This window comes from Drosophila yakuba, chromosome X (assembly GCF_016746365.2).
Source record: "Drosophila yakuba strain Tai18E2 chromosome X, Prin_Dyak_Tai18E2_2.1, whole genome shotgun sequence".
Classification (NCBI taxonomy): Eukaryota; Metazoa; Arthropoda; class Insecta; order Diptera; family Drosophilidae; genus Drosophila; species Drosophila yakuba.
The window spans coordinates 8,784,629-8,803,148 of NC_052526.2; the positions used below are offsets into that span (position 1 = coordinate 8,784,629).

The following is an 18,520-nucleotide window of genomic DNA, read 5'->3' on the forward strand; positions in this document are numbered from 1 at the left end:
GATGCCAAGAAAACGTTGCCTTCTTTTTGAGGCGCCGCAAACTAATGACACGACACACAATATTTTGCGTATTTTAGATTTACTTTGTCATGACCGCAGCTGTGGTTACTTTTTCAGAGCAAAGTGATTGAAAGAGATCCGTCATATATTTATCACAAGGGAAAAACTATAGTGGATTACAATTCTTAATTCCTAACAAAATGGATTGCCTTGTACAAATTAGTGCCTGATAACTAAACATTTTAAATTTCCTGGGATAAGTTTTAGAATGAAGTCGCTACTCACTGCATACACTTCAAGCGTGCATTAAAAATGTAAACTTTAAACATACGTCTTCCCTCTAGTTTCGAAAGTTTTGAAATTTATAATCAATTAGTATGTTTCCCTAGATACTTCGCCTTATTGGCCGCCCCTCATTTTGCAAACACTTTTCGTCTGCACCCTCATACATTAGGCTCTTTGTAGATGTCTTATTTAAATCAAAACGTCCCTAGCCGGCTCTTTTCAATGCATAATTTCTTTTATTAATTGTTGAAAAAAATTACGAGCAAACTTTTCCGGCGGGCAGAGCGTGCGAAAAGTTTCCGTTTTCGGTCGTCGGACGAAGAGGCGGTTTTTCCAGGGGTGTGGCAGATGAAGCTTATTGCTGGGCAGGACTCAGGCAGGACTCAGTCAGGACTCAGGACTCAGGGCTCACACATTTGGAGTCACTGTCAGGCCCGAAAGCAAACAAATATGAAAATAAATAATGCAAATTTGTTTATTTTTCACACTGTCACAATATTTGAATAGTAATCAAAGCACACAAACACACACAGACATGCGGCATGGACATGGACATGGCAGCAAAAGTTGCAAGGGGCGTTAGGCATTGAAATGGGAGTAGGAATAGTAATAGAAGTAGGAGTGGGTATAGGAATAGGAATAGGAATAGGAATCGGAATCAGAACCTGAATCGGAATCAGAATCGCTGTAGAAGCGGAGGAAAGGACGAGAGGACGAACATGTGTACGGTTGCATGAAGCAGACTATAAACATAAACCAAACCATTATTATAATGTCAACACAAACACACATAATTCCACTTTCAACACTTTGCCTTCGGGTTTCGAGTGGGGTGTACACACATACTCGTATATTTATATCAGTATGTGTGCATATATGTTTGTATATGTATGCGGAGCGGAAATGGATAGGGGCTGCAGGTTGGGCCGGATACCGGAACGGGGGGCGTTGCGAACTGGGGCGTGGCCCTGCCCCCAGTCACGCACAAACACATTTGCGGTTGTTTGCCAGGGAACCGGCGCATTTCTGCCCAAGCTTAAGCTATTATTCTGGTTTTGACTGTAGATCACACCCTGAAATTGAGTCTATTGCACTCGCAAAAAGCAACCTATACTTGTGGTCATTTAATCTTGCTATTTTGCCTTCTAGAATTTTTTATCCATTTCGTTATAGCAGCCACTAAGGTTTGTTTGGTAACGAAATAAAATTCTTTTATAGATATATTGAATATCATTTCAAGTCTGAGCCAGTTCTTTCGAGTGTAGCTCTGAGTATCCTTGTCGAGGGGTAAACGTTGGCATTCGTCCTTCTTGTTATGCCAAATGCCAGCAAATAAAGTGCGTCCGTCTGTCATTGGCTTCGTGACGAAAGCTTCGTGACGAAACCCGACCGAATCGATGTAGAGAGCAGAAGGGGGAGGTGGGCGGGCGAGTGAGTGAGTTTTTAGCATTTGTCAGTGACGACAGCCGCCATGAAATTGGGCGATTCGAGGGGTGGCTTAGCAATCGCCGGTTAAGTTATTGGCTTGTGGGGTGCGACATGCCATGCGATATGTCGAATGCCAAATAATTCAAGTCAATTTCCTGGACAAACCCAGCTCCAGAAGGTTTATGGCACAGAATTACGATTTCGGGGGGAGACAGCAGACGTCGCCAAATGTGGCAGAGGCGATATTTAATGAATATGCAGACATACACATAGTTATTAGTTAGTTATTTACTTGAAACAAATTGTGGCAAGCCCTTACGACAATAATGGATGTGCCAAAACGAAAGGGAAAGGCGCACATAGAGTACCTTACGCTTCAAATGTTTGTTTGCATACCTTCAGAAACTTTTGGAAATAGTATGTTGTATTTGCCAAAATATAAACGTGTTACACCGAAAAAGGGCTTAAATGGGTCAACACTTGTCCGGCATCATAATCACATAGCAATTCCGTGCGCCGAGAGCTTTCGATGATTATGAAATGTGCAATGATTTCTCGTTCGTCCAAATCGATTCGATTCCATACCATTCCATTCGAATCGAATCGAATCGAATCCATCGCTTATTCCAGTGCCATATATAGATGTACATGTATTAATATGTATGCATGGAGTTTGGGTGCGTGTGTGTGTGTGGTGCATATTGAATTTATAATGCACGGTTGATAGATTCTGGCTTTGCATCCTGTCAACTGCAAGCTGTTTGCCAGTACTGCCTTTTGTCCCGATTGTTCGGACAGGCGGAGTCAATCAACGGACAAAAGTCGATTTCGCAATTCGCCATTCGCCATTTGCCATTTGCAATTCGCAGCTCGCGCAGCTCGCATTTATATATGCATGTGTCGGCGGGGCAAGTTCATAAGCCGTTGCCCAATCAACTATTGAACCGTTGCATCGTGTACGTGCCACAGACCGTGGCAGCCAACTCATTGTCCTCTTTGTCCCCATTGTTCCCTGCCAAATAGCTTGTTGCGCTTTGCCCAGGGACCACTTAACCATGTTGCCTATGTAGCCTTTCAATTGGCCAAAAGTTCAAGGCAAACGCAGCAGTCTTCACTGACTGCCAACTAAATTCAGATTATAAGATGCTATATGCTAAGATGGGCTAAATCACTAATAAAGTTGTTTAACATCATGCAAGATGTGATCAAGTAAGCAAATATATATATTTTAAATAGGAAATCCCATTAATTTTGAATACAGGATGACTTACCGCCATTATTTGCTCTAAATAAATCCCATAAATGGGTGTCGCTCGGTCGACTTCAGTGCTCAGACTCGTTGCCAAGTTGAAATATGTTGACGGTATCATAAAATCGCGCCTCGTAGAACAATGGCGACAACGGCAACAAATTTTATTACCCACAGTCAACGGAAAAATGAAGGTCGCCATCCGAGATCCGAGATCCGCCCAAAACTTCGGGACAATTCAATTGAAAACGCATAAAGGTTTATGAGCGTGTAAGCCTTTGCTGCCTTCTCGGAGTTTCAGTTTCGCAAAAAGTGGGCGTGCCCCCGCCCCCGATTTTGTCTAAGTGGGTGCTTGTGTGTTGTTATAGGCAGCATTACGTTAACCTTTATGACAGCAAAGAAAACATATAAAATTCCGCACCGAAACGCTGACACTTTTATGGTTGGCATTAAAGATTGCGAGGCGTTTTTGGGGCTGCTTCATAGGGCAAGTGTATATAAAGAACTTTAATAAACCATAGTTTGAGTTTAAAATTTTCTGTATGAATTGCATTCATTTAGGCACAAGCATAACGATTTTGATGTATTAAATAAAGAGTTTGATATATTAACAAGAATATTTTATGGGCTGCCCTGAATTAAGTGATTTAAAGAGACGTCGGTCATTGAGTTAAAATCCTTTCCAAATTTTATCGTTACATACTAAGTATGTCCTTACGAGTTCCTAGACATTTCGCAGACCTCTTAAATCGAGGCACATAACAAATATCAAATGTTTTTCGGCAGGCATTAAAAATCAGCTTGTAAACAAGCAGAAAACGCAAATGGGCTGGTCGTGGAGGCGACCTTTTGAGAATCATTTTAGGGCACATACTCGTACACACGTTTGATAGGTTTTATTTGTCTTTTTATTGAAATTTATTATTTGATTTACATGCCTTAAAGTGACAGGGAGCATCGAAGGCGCACGGAGGAACACATTGTGGCATTTAAATTCCTTGGGTTGTTTCGCCAATCTGCCAATAAATGTGTATTTGTGTGTGTGTGAATTTGGTGTTCGCCTTTCGGCCATAAATCACATTCGAAAGCCCCGGCATAAAAGTTGCAAATTAGGCTCAAATGTTGACATGTCGATTAATCAAAGTGCAAGGCGCAAATGCAGCAACTAATTCGATAAGAGCGCCCAAATAGAAGTTCCCCAAATCGAAAGGGGGGAAGGAAAGAATTGTGTGGAGAGAAACTAAAGTGGGCCATGAATCATTCATAAGCGCCGTTTACACTCCCAAGGACTCCAAATTACGTTGATTAATGAGTTGAAGTTGGTTCCCAGCCCCATTGGACTGTCCTAATATCTAATATCTCGCCCATTGCCGTTTGCAGTCTGGTCACGCACTTGGCGCAGGCCAAGGTAACTACAGTCGCGGTCAAGATGGTGGCATCGCAAATATATGAGCTCATTGGGTAACTGCAGTAGCTGGAACTTTTTTGTATATATATTATTATTATCTTCTTTAAATGATATTGTTACAATTACTTAGGTGGTTTAATTACTGATCTATTAATAATCTATGGTTCTGCCACGTTGACATCCATTGTATAGTTCTGAAAGTCGGATTCGGTTGGTAATTGAGTCGGTGAGTGGCAATGGGGGATGGGGTCACTTGGAGCACCGAAGGAAAACTAAAAATCAGCAAAGATAATCCGTTCGGAATGCTCCAAGGAGCGCATGACCGAGCGCCGCATTAAATGGAATTCCCCACCAGATATCGCCCCCGCATCTTGTCTGAATTAAAAGTAAAAAGGTCATAAATTCCTGCCGGGTCTGATGGAATGTGGTGGTGGGGTGGTATTCGGACCGATATGGCGGGTTATTTGAATGTTCTACCGCATGAATGGCATAAATAATAAACCTGCTGCATACTTCTTGGCGCTTCACACACACACACACACACACACATACACATTCAAACTGGCAAAACACACACAAGCAGAAATACATACACAATGCGAAAGCGTTTGATGATTTCCAGCTGCTCCCTTGTGTCGTATGCGTAATATTTGTTTAATATTAACTCGCCGCACACATACATGCGCCACGCCCTTCGGCCCCAAAGCCACGCCCCCCCACGCCCCCAGGCCCACACACATAACGCCCACATGTGCCGAATGACCCGCAATTTGCTACGCAACCACGCACACCCCCCCTCCCTAGCCGTGTCCTTTTTGGCATTGTTTTTAAAGGCTCTGGCCAAATTCCGTAGGGTTCTGTTGCCGAACCAGTTTTGGATCAATAAGTTTAATGTGTTGCGAACGGCAAAGTTTAAATTGCCATAAAAGCTGGCGGCCAACGTAGGTGAGACCAAATAGGGAATAAATAAGGACATGCAAGTGTTCGTTCGACTGAATATTTCAGGCATGTGACCAGAAAGTTTCCAGACTAAGGTGACACTTCAAAGTGCAGGCGAAAATTATCTTCAACAAGTTGCCTTGGGTTCGTTGGGATCTTAGTTTTGCTCGCTTTTAAAGCAAAGTGCAAAGTTTTAAATACTCTCAGCGATTGCAAGCTATGCATGCATTTCGGTTTTAATTTAATTGAAATATTTCAATAAAATTGGATTAAGCTATTTACCCAGTTTCCATAACATGGCCGCTTCGAAGTCTGTAGCTAATAACCATATCCATATATGTAAACTGATTTTTGCTTTGCATTTTTCGGTTACTACATTTTGCCCTGAAATGCTTCCACTTTATAAACTTTCGGCTTATGGCACTCGCGAGGCATTTCCCAGCTGAAATCCCATTGAGTTACTTTTTGTGGCGCAAGGATATGCAGGGAAACTTTTCGGCGAAGAGCTCGGATTATTCGCAGAGTTAACTGCACATCAGGTTGACCGAGTATCAGAGCAGCCAAGTATCCAAGTATCCAAGTATCCTAGTACTCGGAGATCAAATCTCTGGCAAATGTGGTACTAACGCGGGACGAGGGGGGCGGAAATGTACCGCCGAGAGATAACTGCGGAGCATAAAGAACTTCAAATGGAGATTGAGAGATACGAGCACGAGATGCATAGCAAAATGGGGCATAGCCCAAAAGGCAAAAAATCCAGCCAAGTGAAGGAAAACCGCCGACACACGGTATGCCACGCCATGCCATGCCACGCCCACCTATCCAGCCGCCCACTTTCTTTTCGGCAGTGCATAACTTTCACTAACCTTTAGCGGCGTTTTCAGCCAAGAGAGCACATTACCGTTAGCGACTACAGTAACTGCACTTTCAGACACACACTCAGACACGCACACACCAACACACAAACACCGACGAAAGTTCTTTGAGAACCGGAAGCGCTAAAGCAGCCATTTTGCAGCTCCCCAAAATGGCGACAAAGGGGAGAGAGTGAGGAAAGAAAGTAGGAGAGGGAGATGTCGAAGGAGATGGAAATGGAGATGGAGATGGCGAAAGAGGAGGAGAGAAGGCAGCAAAGAAATCCCAATTTATTAGCATTGAACAAGGGAAGAGAGCAAGAAAGGCTCCTCTATGTAGTATAGACACTAAAAAAACAGTTATATAAACTTTAAATTAATTTAACTATTAATTGGAAATGCATAGGTAAGCCGAAATATTTTGTAGGGTAATGCTTGCTTTAGACACTTTAAAGGAAGATGTATTAGTCTATGTGATTATATGAAATATCTGATTGTGATGGCAAGTTTTTTCGCTCACTGCATGTAGGAATTTACGAAAGTGTCTGAGGGGCAAGTTGGGAATTTCCAATTTTAGTTACGACCAACCGAGATTTCAATCAATGTCCTTGAACTAATGACACAATTTGTTGTTTACTTTGGCCAGCATTTGAATTTGAGAGATATCGGTTCCTCACCATTTCTCATTTTTGTCGTATACGAGTATTCTCGTCCTTTTCCCCTGTCACTTTGCATTTATTCGAGCTTACTCTTTTTTCTTTTTTTGTAGCCATCCGCCGTTCTCAGTTACTCGAAAGTCAGAAATTGTTTTACGATGAATAAGAAAGTAAACAAACGTGTAGTTGTCAAATGCACGTGGTGCGAGGTTTTCGAAGGTTAGAGGGTTTGAGTACATGTGCTCTGGTTACGCAGCAGGAAAGAAAACAATTTAACGCAACGGTAGATAAACTTTTCTTAAACAGGCTCAGGACGACTCCTAATGTCCTTGGGCATCTCTCTCTCTGTCTGTGTGGGTGTGCGTGTGTGTACTTTTTGTTTTTTACTTTTATTGTTGCTGCGGCTTAACCGAAATGAGCTTTCAAAATGGTTTATGCGCCATTTTGTGTTTTGTGCGCCGCAGCTTATGAAAAAGGAATGATTTCACCCCATCCTTAGGCTAAATGTACGAGTATATCTCATTTTTTTTTTTGCTTCTTTGTCTTGCAGAACCCGTCACCGACATCATCGGCGGCCCCGAACTGCACATCAACCGCGGATCCACCATCAATCTGACTTGCATTGTGAAATTCGCACCGGAACCGCCGCCAACCGTCATTTGGTCCCACAACCGCGAGGTGAGTGCACAAAAAGCCATCACAAAAATGTATAAATACCGCGAAACCGCAACGAAAACCACTTGACATGTGCACATCTTTGCAAGGCTAACATATTCATGGCTAACCAACCCCAAGTACCATATATAACATTATATAATAATACGGGCCACAACAGAAGCCGCATCAATAATTACGTTTGATAAGGGTCCTGCATGCGGCTGTCTCTTGGATTTTTACGATTATTATTATTAGTTTCAGCTCTCTGGGCATGTCTTCTTAAAAAGTACCGACTTTTAAACCAAACACCAGCTGTATTCCAGCAGGAATTCCTGTTTGCCTTCGTCATATGGTTTCCATCATGCCAGCAGATAGGCAAACTATCCCTTTTGGTAATGCCAAAATGCCAAATGTCCAATGTCATTTACATAGTATATGGATTTAGTAAATGGAAGCATAACTATTTAATTCCAAGCTAACAGCTTTAAGTTGACCAAAAAATATTTACATAAATCCGAAGAACCGCAGCCCGCAAACAAGGTACAAAATCTTTGGTCAGCCACAATCTCATTTGGCCACTTTTTTCATTTCTACATTTTTTTTCTTCTTCGTTGCCTGTGCAAATGTCAAGGAAATTCTGTTGCCGGTTTGTATTTTTTATGTTTCTGTTATTTTTTGGGAGTTGCTGGCGAAATAAGAAATTTCCCCGGCATAACGAAGCCATTTGAAGCCAAAGCCAAAGCCAAAGCGCAACCCGGCTTGACTAACACGATGTCATTAATAAAAATTTAACTAACATGCTCTGCACCCAGCATCCCAAAAAGGAACACAAGCACAAACCCAAATATTATACCCCAACAACAACTGGAAATTGTAACAATCTAGCCCAGCAGTTCGCTGGGAAAAAAATATAAAAAAATTGTATGTCCTGGCACTTAAGCTGTTTGCCTTCCGTCGCCCCTCCCGTCGGCGTTATTTATTTCAGATCATAAATTTCGATTCACCTCGCGGCGGCATATCATTAGTCACCGAGAAAGGTGTGCTGACCACCAGCCGGCTCCTGGTGCAGAAGGCCATCACCCAGGACTCGGGACTCTACACATGCACCCCCTCCAATGCCAATCCGACGTCGGTGCGCGTGCATATCGTCGATGGTGAGTAGCCCGGTATGCAAAACGCTTTCTGCAAACGCTTGCCCAAATATGAGTGTTGTCCTTGCTCTCTGGTTCTCCTTGCACTTGGAAAGGAAACTGAAACTGAACTGGTTTAATCTCTAACCTACTGAACAGATAGCAAACTATATAGCTGGGAAATTATAAGCTAGTAATAGATTGGTCTTAAAAGCCAAACTCAGTTTATAGATATTGCTTACCAACTTAGCTCGCTGGATTATCCTTAATAGTTTTTAAACACATTTCTCGCAGTGCAGGGCTTAGCTGCCTTGTGGGTCGGGGGTCACTTTGCGAATGCGCCAGTCCAGCAAGACAAATGTGCGGCCCCCAAAAGTCAACTAAGCTTGTTTGGCTTTATTTGACAGACGAGCGCGTCCAGTGATTGACGACAAGTTTTTCGAAAAGCTCGTACCACCGTCTGGTTGGCCGTTTGGATTTTTGGAAGTAAAATCGCCGGGGGTTGCTTACCAACAATTAGCCGGCAACTTTGCGTATGAGCAATCTGCTTTTCAGTTTCGTGCATGGGAGAATTTGGGGTAGAAATTCAATTGCTTTAAAAACTCACTATACTCTTACTACAGCATTACAAAGTCGATTGCAAAGAAAATGGTTTCATTTCTAAATAGGTTTCTTATTTATACGAGCACCATGTACGTTCAAGGTGAAAATAGGTGTTTAAAGTATATAGCTCTTAATTTTATAATACAATATGTGTTGCTTTCACCATGGCGAATCTTTGTGATTTATGATTCCATTAATGCTTGATTCTATTGGCTCCACAAGTTAGATATCCTCAATTTGTTGCCATATCTCAAATTTCCACACACACACACATACAGACACACCTACACACAAACGCACATGGTAAAGTCAAAGAAAATTAGTTAGGAAAAACTTTGAGCATCAACATTTGCGCAAGTTTTGACTCGTTTATGCCGCAGACGCCTCACTCTTTTTCGCCGTAGGATTTCCCCGTCTTTTGGCTGCCACGCCCCCCTCTTTGGCCACTCCCCCCTGAACTTCCGCCCGGCGTTCGCCGCTTCCGCTGAGGCCGGAAAAAAGCGCTTACAAAGCAAAAAGTTTAACAACTTGAGCGCAAATGACTTTGGCGTGTAAGCGGCACGCTACAACAAATACGCCATGGAATTAGACTAAAATAACAAAAATAATAACAACAGCAACAGAAACACTGTATATAGTAGAAGCTAAGGCATTTGAGAGTGTGGAAGAAGAAGAAGTAGCAGAAGAAGAAGAAGAAGCAACTTGTTAAGTGGAACAACTGCTGAAACTTAAGTAATTAACACAAGTTGTTTGCGCTCAGCGTTGCGGGCAAAAGCGCCGCAGGGCATGGGTATTGATGCCAGCGGGAGGGAAAAGGAAAAGGGAAAGGGGGTGGGGGTGGGGTGTCGGTGGTTCGGATATACCCACCCACACACCTACCGCCCACCTCTCTCAAGTAGTTTATTTAATAAAAATAAAATATCTGACAGTCCACTCTCGAGCTGGGCAAAGAAGGAATCAAACAGATCGATCACGAAATGGTCATTTTCCCGCAACAAAGTGGATTGCATCAATCATGAAACTTGTTAATAAAATATATAAAAATTAAAAAAAATATATGTGTAAGGAGATAAATCAGAAAATATCAGAAAATGCACTAAAAGCAAACTGCAAGCCAAAACAATTTCATAGAAAAGCTGTTTAATTTAGAACGTTTTGAAACTATAATTGAAAGTTTATAACTAGTTAGCAAGTTATAAAAGATGTAAATTTGCATTTTATTTTATTTGATATTTCTGTGCAGCTATGTTACTACATTTTTCCCGTGCTAAAGCCGCTGAGAGTGCGCAGCCAAATTGAAATCGACACAGAGGCGTTCAAGTGCCAGCGAATAGAGAGATCACGCCCCCTTCCGGTAGCGCCCCCTTTTTTTGGAGAGGGGTTGGGTGTTGGGGATTATTTCCCCCTTCCGGTGGAGTCGAACTCTTTGAGCGGCGAGGCATACCTAAGTCGGTAAATGAGCTTTCGGCAGCATCTTTGCAAATGAGTAAAGAAATCAAGAGCACAAAGTCGAGCAAGTTTTTGGCATCTTATTTCGTTTTGCAAAGTCGAAGTGAATTCCATTTCATGCTCCAATGTTGTCAGATATTCGATTTCAGCTTATTTTCGTTGACTTAAGTGCGTTTAGGCAAAGTGGAATATTAAATATTTACTTGTAGTTGCAGAAGTACATGTGAAATGAAATGTTGTAACAATATCCACTGCGCTGCCATATGAGTTACTCTAATTTGCTGCATTCATGCACATAATAATTTTCGACAATTATTATTATTAATACTTATCCAACAAGTATCATTGAACATAAAACATTGAATTGCAACATTAAATTGCAACATTGAATTAGCAAAATTAAATTGGCAACATTAAACTTACAACATTAAACATGCAACATTGAATTTGTAACATTGAATTGGCAACATTGAATTGGCAACATTGAATTTGCAACATTGAATATGCAACATTGAATGTGCAACATTGAATTTGCAACATTGAATGTGCAACAATGAATTTGCAACATTGAAACATAGGTAATATTCAACGCAAAACATAAAACATATCAAAAGTTATTTTGTATACAATGTAATTTACTTAATTTACATAATTAATGTAATGTAAACAAAATTTCGTCCACCAGTACTTATAATTCTCAATCAGTTCTGACTCAATCCTCATGGGATAGCCGCTCTGACCGCTCATAAATATGTTGACCGGAAGTTGAAATGTGGTAGTAAAAGTAGTAGTTTGTCTGTGTGTGTGTGATAGTGGTTCCAGAGGCCATGTGGGTATCCTGACGCCATTCTGGATGCAGTGCATCATGGACCTGACCAGGTATGATGCAGGCTACATATTTAATCTGAAAACATGTTTAATTAATAAACCTACATATTTAATGATTAAAATAACAATAATGAATAATATAAATACATATTGAAATTTTGCGGAAAATCGTTCACATTTTTTGTAATTTTTGATGATGATTTTTGAATATTGGCCGAAAATCGTTTTTCTGTGTTTTGTGACTATAAATATCAGTATTTTGATCAGAACATTTAAAATTTTGGCCCGAATATGGAATGTCATACCTCGTTGAGCTCGTAATTAAATTTCAAATCGAACTGTGTTTTCAGAAAAAAATAAAATTTTTTTCACATTTTTTGCAATTTTTGATGATGATTTTTGAATTTATGCCGAAAATCGTTTTTCTGTGTTTTGCGACTAAAATATCAGTATTTTGATCAGAACATTCGAAATATTGGTCCGAATATGGAATGCCATACCTCGTTGAGCTCGTAATTAAATTCCCAATCGAACTGCGTTTTCAAAAAAAAATTATATATTTTTCACATTTTTTGCAAATTTTGATGATGTTACCCCTTTCAAAAAATGCGAAAATTTGGCCAAAAATTATTTTAACATAGTCGTTCAAAAAGTGATTTTGTTGGTTAGTATTGGTAATTAGGAGCACAAAAATGTAGTTCTTTTAAATTTCTGACCATTTTTAGCCAAGTTATACCAAAAATACCAATCGTAAATACAGTAGAATCCGGTTATAAAGACTTCTCTTATAGATTCAGTCAGTCAGTTATGGTACTAGTATGTATGTACGGGTTCGTCGCTGCAATAAAACTATTAAAAAAAACATCCAAAAATTAATTGCTCTTTTCGTGAGTAGTGCTCATTAAATGAACTGCAACCTTTCGTTGTTGGATTTTGGATTTCGTACCATTTCCGTGAACAATAGCGAGTCGAGAGTGCCAGCTTACGGACAAATGCATTCAGCATTTAATTTAATATTCTACAGTTTCCACAGAAGCGTGCTTTCATTTCATTGTCTTGACTGTCATCTCGAATCCGTTCGTTCGTCTTTGGCTTTACTTGCCACTTCCATTTTCGAGACTAGAGTTCAGTTCACCTTAAGTTCAGAGTTGCAGGACCTCATTTGGACGGAACTCGTCCTTGGTGACCGCCTTCAACTGGAATACACTGGGAAAATGCGTGATTAGTGGAAATCTTGTAATGAAATGCCTACTCGTATTTGTCAACTATTTACGGTTCATGGGCATGAAATGAGACGTAATTTAATGAGTTTTTAAAACAAACTAGGCACTTTCTGTGATGTATTCCTACCTACCACAGATTGCTATAGATTTTTCCCTCTGTACATACCTTCCTCGGTTGTTGCATTATTGATAATTTAGTCTAGCTTCAAAGCTGGAACAAAGCCGCTTACGCCTATTTGTAGCCCCGCACTGGGTTTTCCGTTTTGCTGGACTTCTTGGCCATTTAAGGCGATCATTACACCTAGCCACACACAAAAGTCGACTCTGTGGGCCGCAGCACACACATCAAAGTCGTTTTCATTAATTGAACTGCTGTCTCAGCTCCATGGTCAAGTTGATGCCCAAGTTACAGAGCTGCCGAGGCAAACATGGACGACTGAATCACTGGAACACTGGACCAGTGGACCACACAATATCCGACCCCCAATCCAATTAAGTGTACTTTCTATGGCGCTTTTATCTGCAAGTGCTTGCTTTTTAACGCACTCAAAGGACGAGTCCGATGCCACAAACTGCGAATGAGACTGAGGCGCTGTCATAAGTGGCAAATGGCGAATGGAGAATGGCTACTGGCTACTGGCAAATCGACGACAATTCATTGTCTTCTGCAAGTTGGTCCTGGTCGGGATGGATGGTGGCGTCTAAGGACGCAGGACGCTTAATTATGTCAAACCCTATTAACTGGGGAATTGGGGAAACTGCTCTCCTTTACTTTCCGCCACTGTCGTAATTAGAGACGTTGGACGATCCGCTCTGCGTCGAGTTATTGGCGTTGTCGTTTAGCATTCGGCATGGAAAACTTTTGAAATGCGTATAGCACGTGGTGTTGCACAGATGAAATGAGTGGAGTGACGAACAGTGGTACAGAAATATGCATGGAATACTCATTAATCTACATAGAAACTATTGTTATTAAGTGGCTCTAAAATTGTGTTTGAAGAAAAAGTAATTTCTAAACCCAAATGATTTATTTTCTTATACTTGACCTATTGAATAGGTGGCCATCGTTTAAATTTATGCGGAGTCATTAAGAATGCCATTTAGAGACTCTGTAGTTTCTTGTAAATGCTGCTGCATTTGTTATATCCAACAGAATTTCAAAGTTTTATTGCCTTAGCCATAATCAGTATTCTGCTTGCTTTCACAAGGTGTATTAGCCCCACAGTGCGGCCCAGTCACACACACTTGCGCCCTCGCACGCACACTGAAACAGTGGAAGACATAGACAAAGACAAAGACACCGACACAGACACAGACACAGACACAGACACATACACAGACGGACTCTTAAGTAACAGCTCATGATGGGCATCAACGAACTCGTAAAGGACGAACGATGCATGATAATTGAAGCTGCAGAAGCTACAGAAGCTACAGAAGCTACAGAAGCTATGGGAGCTATAGTATCCGCCACGACGAAAGACTCTCGCGCATTTCATGCCAAAATTTATGGCTCCCTATCTGCCATCTGTGCCTCCAGCCACCCACTGCCACCCAAGCAAGCCACCCAAGCCACCCAAACCACTCGAACCACCTTTTCGCTTCCAGAGAATAAAAAAAAACACCCATCTAGTCGAGTGCCGCCAAGTAGTTGGGCAGTTTTTGAATGCGGCTCTTGTTTTTTGTTGCCGCCACTCGCCTTTTTTTTTAGCCAGTCTTGGCGTTTTTATTGCCGGCAATTAAGTTAATAGGCAATAAAGCTTCTGGATTTTCCAAGGGGAACAGCAGTAGCATCACCAGCAGCAGATGCAGATACAACTGCAGGCCCAAAAACCCCCATCTACATTCCATTTCACTCCACGCCACGCCACTCTGCTCATCTCGTTGTGAATCAATGTATTTTAGTGGATCTGGATCTGCGAAATGGGCTTTCGTCTTTACTGCACTGCAAGTCCACTTCCAAATTAACTTCTTGTGCTGACTTTATTGGTCTGCGGCGATTTTTATCGCAGCCAGGCTGTTGATTGTTTTCCAACTATCTGAATAACATTTTCGCGGAAATTTATGTGCTCACTTGGCCAGCAGCAGACTAGTTTGCTTGTGAGTTAATCAGTTGGCAGTGAGATTTTAACAGGAACTAAATATATATATTCTGTAAAATACTATCTGAATATTATAAAGAGAAGAGTTGAATATTAATTAGTATATTTTCATAGGCAAGGGCATGTAAAAGTGTGAGTGCTTATGTCGTATATGTCACTGTTCCGCTTATCATTATGTACCGCCCATTGACCGCTCTACCGTTTCCGTTTCCGTTTTCGTTTCCATTCCAGGCGAGCATCCGGCGGCAATGCATACGGGCAACAACGGTAACTCCACGGCGACCCAGCCGCCAGTCCTGCTGCCGCTGGTCCTGCTCACCTGCGGCACACTGATGCTCCTCCAGCTGGTGGCCAGCTGCTCCACCCTCGTCCCGGCCACGCCCCCCGGCCGCAGGATCGTCCACCACACCAGCACCTTCGCCACGAAGAAGGCAAGCGGACAACGAAGCAACCGGAACTGCCAGGATCTGCAGGAGTTCGAGGAGTCGCAGGATCTTCGCCGCAGGGGAGTCGAGAGGAGCCCGGTGCCTGGGACATAGCTCTTCAATGGATCGAGAACTGGAAACGCTGCCGAATTGCCAACTGGAATCGCATTTTAGGATGCCCTCTCTTGCGCTCACCAACCGCCCCTGTTCCTTGATTCCCTGGTTTTCCGGCTGCCGGCCCTCGATGATTTCCGGTATCCGGTTTCCGGTTTCCGGTTTGATCCTGCTCTCCAGTCCCACCTGTGGGCCTCCTTCTCCACCGCCACCGGACTTTGTGAGCGGGCTGGAGCTTATCCTGTTATCACTAAATTAAGTAGCCCGACATGGTCCGCCGTCAAAAACAACACAACATATTTATCACACTTTTCTAAAACTAACCAAAAATAGCAAATGCAACGGGGTAAAAACGGAACAAGTATGGATGGACCCCATGAGAAATATTGAGATAACGAAATAGCAGAGGTAAGCCGATGATTTTCGTAATGGTAAATGGTGTCGGGGTCAAGTTGAGCGTTTTTATGGGGGGCACGTTAAAGAAAATAACTAATACACCTTGTAAATAGAGCCACTGACACGAGATTTCTCTTCCATTGATAAGTAATTGGTAATAGGAAATGATGACGAGTGTATGAATTCTCATCTACTTAACTTCTTTGGGTTGGTAACAACTTTTACACACACACACACAAGAACACAAACCACATTCTCTAGTACAAGAATAAGCTATAGGTGTCTAAACATATTATGAATAAATTGCAAGTGGATGTTTCGTTGGGAAACGCCGTGCGATTTGCGGCAAGTTTAAGTACGATAAAGATAATGAATTTTTTTTGATAACTAGGATAAGTTCAAGACTATAGTAAAATGTAAGCAAAATGAGTGGAGTAACCGAAGAAAAATAGCTAAAACGGATGGGCAGATTAGCTAAGATTAGCAACGGATTGTTGAATTAAATGTGTACATATTAAGCAAATCTGCATTAATGTCTATGGATATTTTTTTTTGTTTTTTTTTTTGGCTACTCCCCCATATATCAGATCAGAATAATCTCTACCTATACATATATAGGGCATTTTGATGTGTTTAGGGCTTAAGCGATATTAATTATTGTTGTATGTTTGACAAAACGAAACGAGTGGCTAAAACCAAATGCCATTGAGAGCAGATATTGACATAGAGAACTAACCAACTATCCAATAAAGCGTATTGCTAATTCATCTCGAGTATTTAAGTGTCTCTCTCTATCTATCTCTATCTCTCTCTATTTCTCTAAAAACTCTCTCTAACTGACTCTCTCCAAGGAAATGAAGTATAGTAGAACCCAGTCACAGACACACAGTAACTGTAACTTTAAGCCCAGATAGTGGAATGATAGAGATACACTGAAAACAACAAAAAAAACCATACTGAATCAGAATCAGACAAAGAAGCAGAAGCAGATCCGCGATCCCACCCCAGAGAAAGGGTCTAACCCTATCCCAATCCCAGCCCCTAGAGATCTGGTGAGCCAGGCACTGGATACTTCTCATACGTTTTCGCTCCAAAATGAAACCAAAACAAAAACAAAAACAAAAACGAAAGATAATATGCAGAATACTCTCCATACTAAGCGTAAATATATGGATATGGATATGGATATGAATATAAATATGAATATGAATATGATGTACCACTTAGTATCATAAACTATAATGAAGATGGAGGATGGGGCAAAGAACGAAAAACAAAAGGATATATTTTATGAATGTGATGACGTTTAGCAAATTAAAAAGTATATTGAAGACCCTCCCCCAAACTAAAGACCAAGAAAAATTCAGAAAACCCCATTAAAGAATCGAGAAAAATAAAATAAAATAAAATACAAGTGTTGAATGTGGCGAGATTCGGCCAGCCGAAACTAGTAAAGCTCCTTCCAAAGGACAACGAGTCCAAGGATCAATATCAGCATCATACCAACCAGAATTCAAGATGCAATTACCCTTTGCAGGGAGCTGCAAACGCATTTAAAAGTTGATGTATTTGTAAATGTATCTGTCAGTACTTTGATTTTCCTCTCCATCTATCCGCATGCACTAGTCTAAGCAAAACTCAACAAAACAAAAAAACAAGTGTTTAAATGTTTATAAGCAAATTGAATGTAATTCAATATCAAACTGAAATAGATAAAAAAAAAACAAAGAAAAAAGCGCATAGCAAAAATGCAAAAAATGCAATAAAAAAGAAACAAATCGAAACGACAACAATTTCTATGTATAAAATAAGGTGAAATAAAGTCCATGTTGCAGATGCTAAACCTATGAATATATGGTATATTGTAATTGAATGAAACCGATATAAATATGTAAATGATAAGCGATAATTAAAAATGTGTTGACCCCGTTATTATGTTCATTCGATATGTGTATATTAATTTTATGAAGCTCTTTTTATCGTTTTTTCCCCCTTCTGCGCCATGGTTTTTATTTATCCTTTTTTTTTGTTTGTTTATTTTGTTGTTGTTGTTTTTTTTTTGTCATTTTTCCGCGCGTTTTGTTTTTGTGGTAGAGTTAATTAAAGGAAAACGCAAACAGAAAGTGCGTGAAGTGCAAAAACAATTTTAAAGTAAATATGTTAAATACAATTTTAAGCATAAACAATGGCGACAAAAGCAAACAATTTTAATGTGGTTAAATAAGAAAAATGCCGAATTCAATGGAAAATATGTGTGTTGTTCCATTCGAAACGGAACACTTTGAAATATTACAATTCATAATAACTACAAGTATAATTACGAAAAAAGGGTAAGAGAATGGCATCCTACCATCACGTGGAACAAGAGTTACGGATTAAATTGCATAGGTCTAAGATCAAATTAAGGAAGCTATTTACCAGGCCACACACACACACTCACACACACACACATACCCACTCAGCTAACATACAAACACACTCACAACATTCACACACACACAAACAGTGAAAACCATGCAATTTGAGCCGAAAGACGCGGGAGATTCGATCAGAAAAACCAAATATGAATTCAATAAAAGTGTAAAAAAAAAAAAAAACTCAAACGTTGTATTTTCATTTGGAAACTCGTAACAATGCTCCTGTCACCGAGATGTGAACAATTTGTGACCGTTTTGTGGCCATTTCCGGTTCAATTGGGAAATTGGGAAAAGGAATTCCATTCGTCATTCGCCATTTGCCATTCGCCATTCGCCAGCCTTTAATTTGATAGCTCA

General features: G+C 40.8%; 1 protein-coding gene across 6 annotated transcripts in view; it reads left to right on the forward strand.

Moving 5' to 3' along the window:
- LOC6524725 (zwei Ig domain protein zig-8) overlaps window positions 1-18,343 on the forward strand; it is a 135,692-nt gene extending 117,349 nt beyond the window's left edge. For 5 of the 6 annotated variants that reach the window (XM_015190362.3, XM_015190361.3, XM_015190364.3 and 2 more), the window contains 3 exons: window positions 7,370-7,497; window positions 8,462-8,630; window positions 15,043-18,343. In XM_015190362.3, coding sequence (XP_015045848.1) covers window positions 7,370-7,497; window positions 8,462-8,630; window positions 15,043-15,350 — 605 coding nt within the window. In that variant the 3' untranslated portion in view covers window positions 15,351-18,343. Of the gene's footprint in view, window positions 1-7,369; window positions 7,498-8,461; window positions 8,643-15,042 lie in introns of all 6 variants that reach the window. The other variant, XM_015190365.2, reaches the window with a different exon arrangement.
- Window positions 18,344-18,520: the final 177 nt, after the last annotated feature.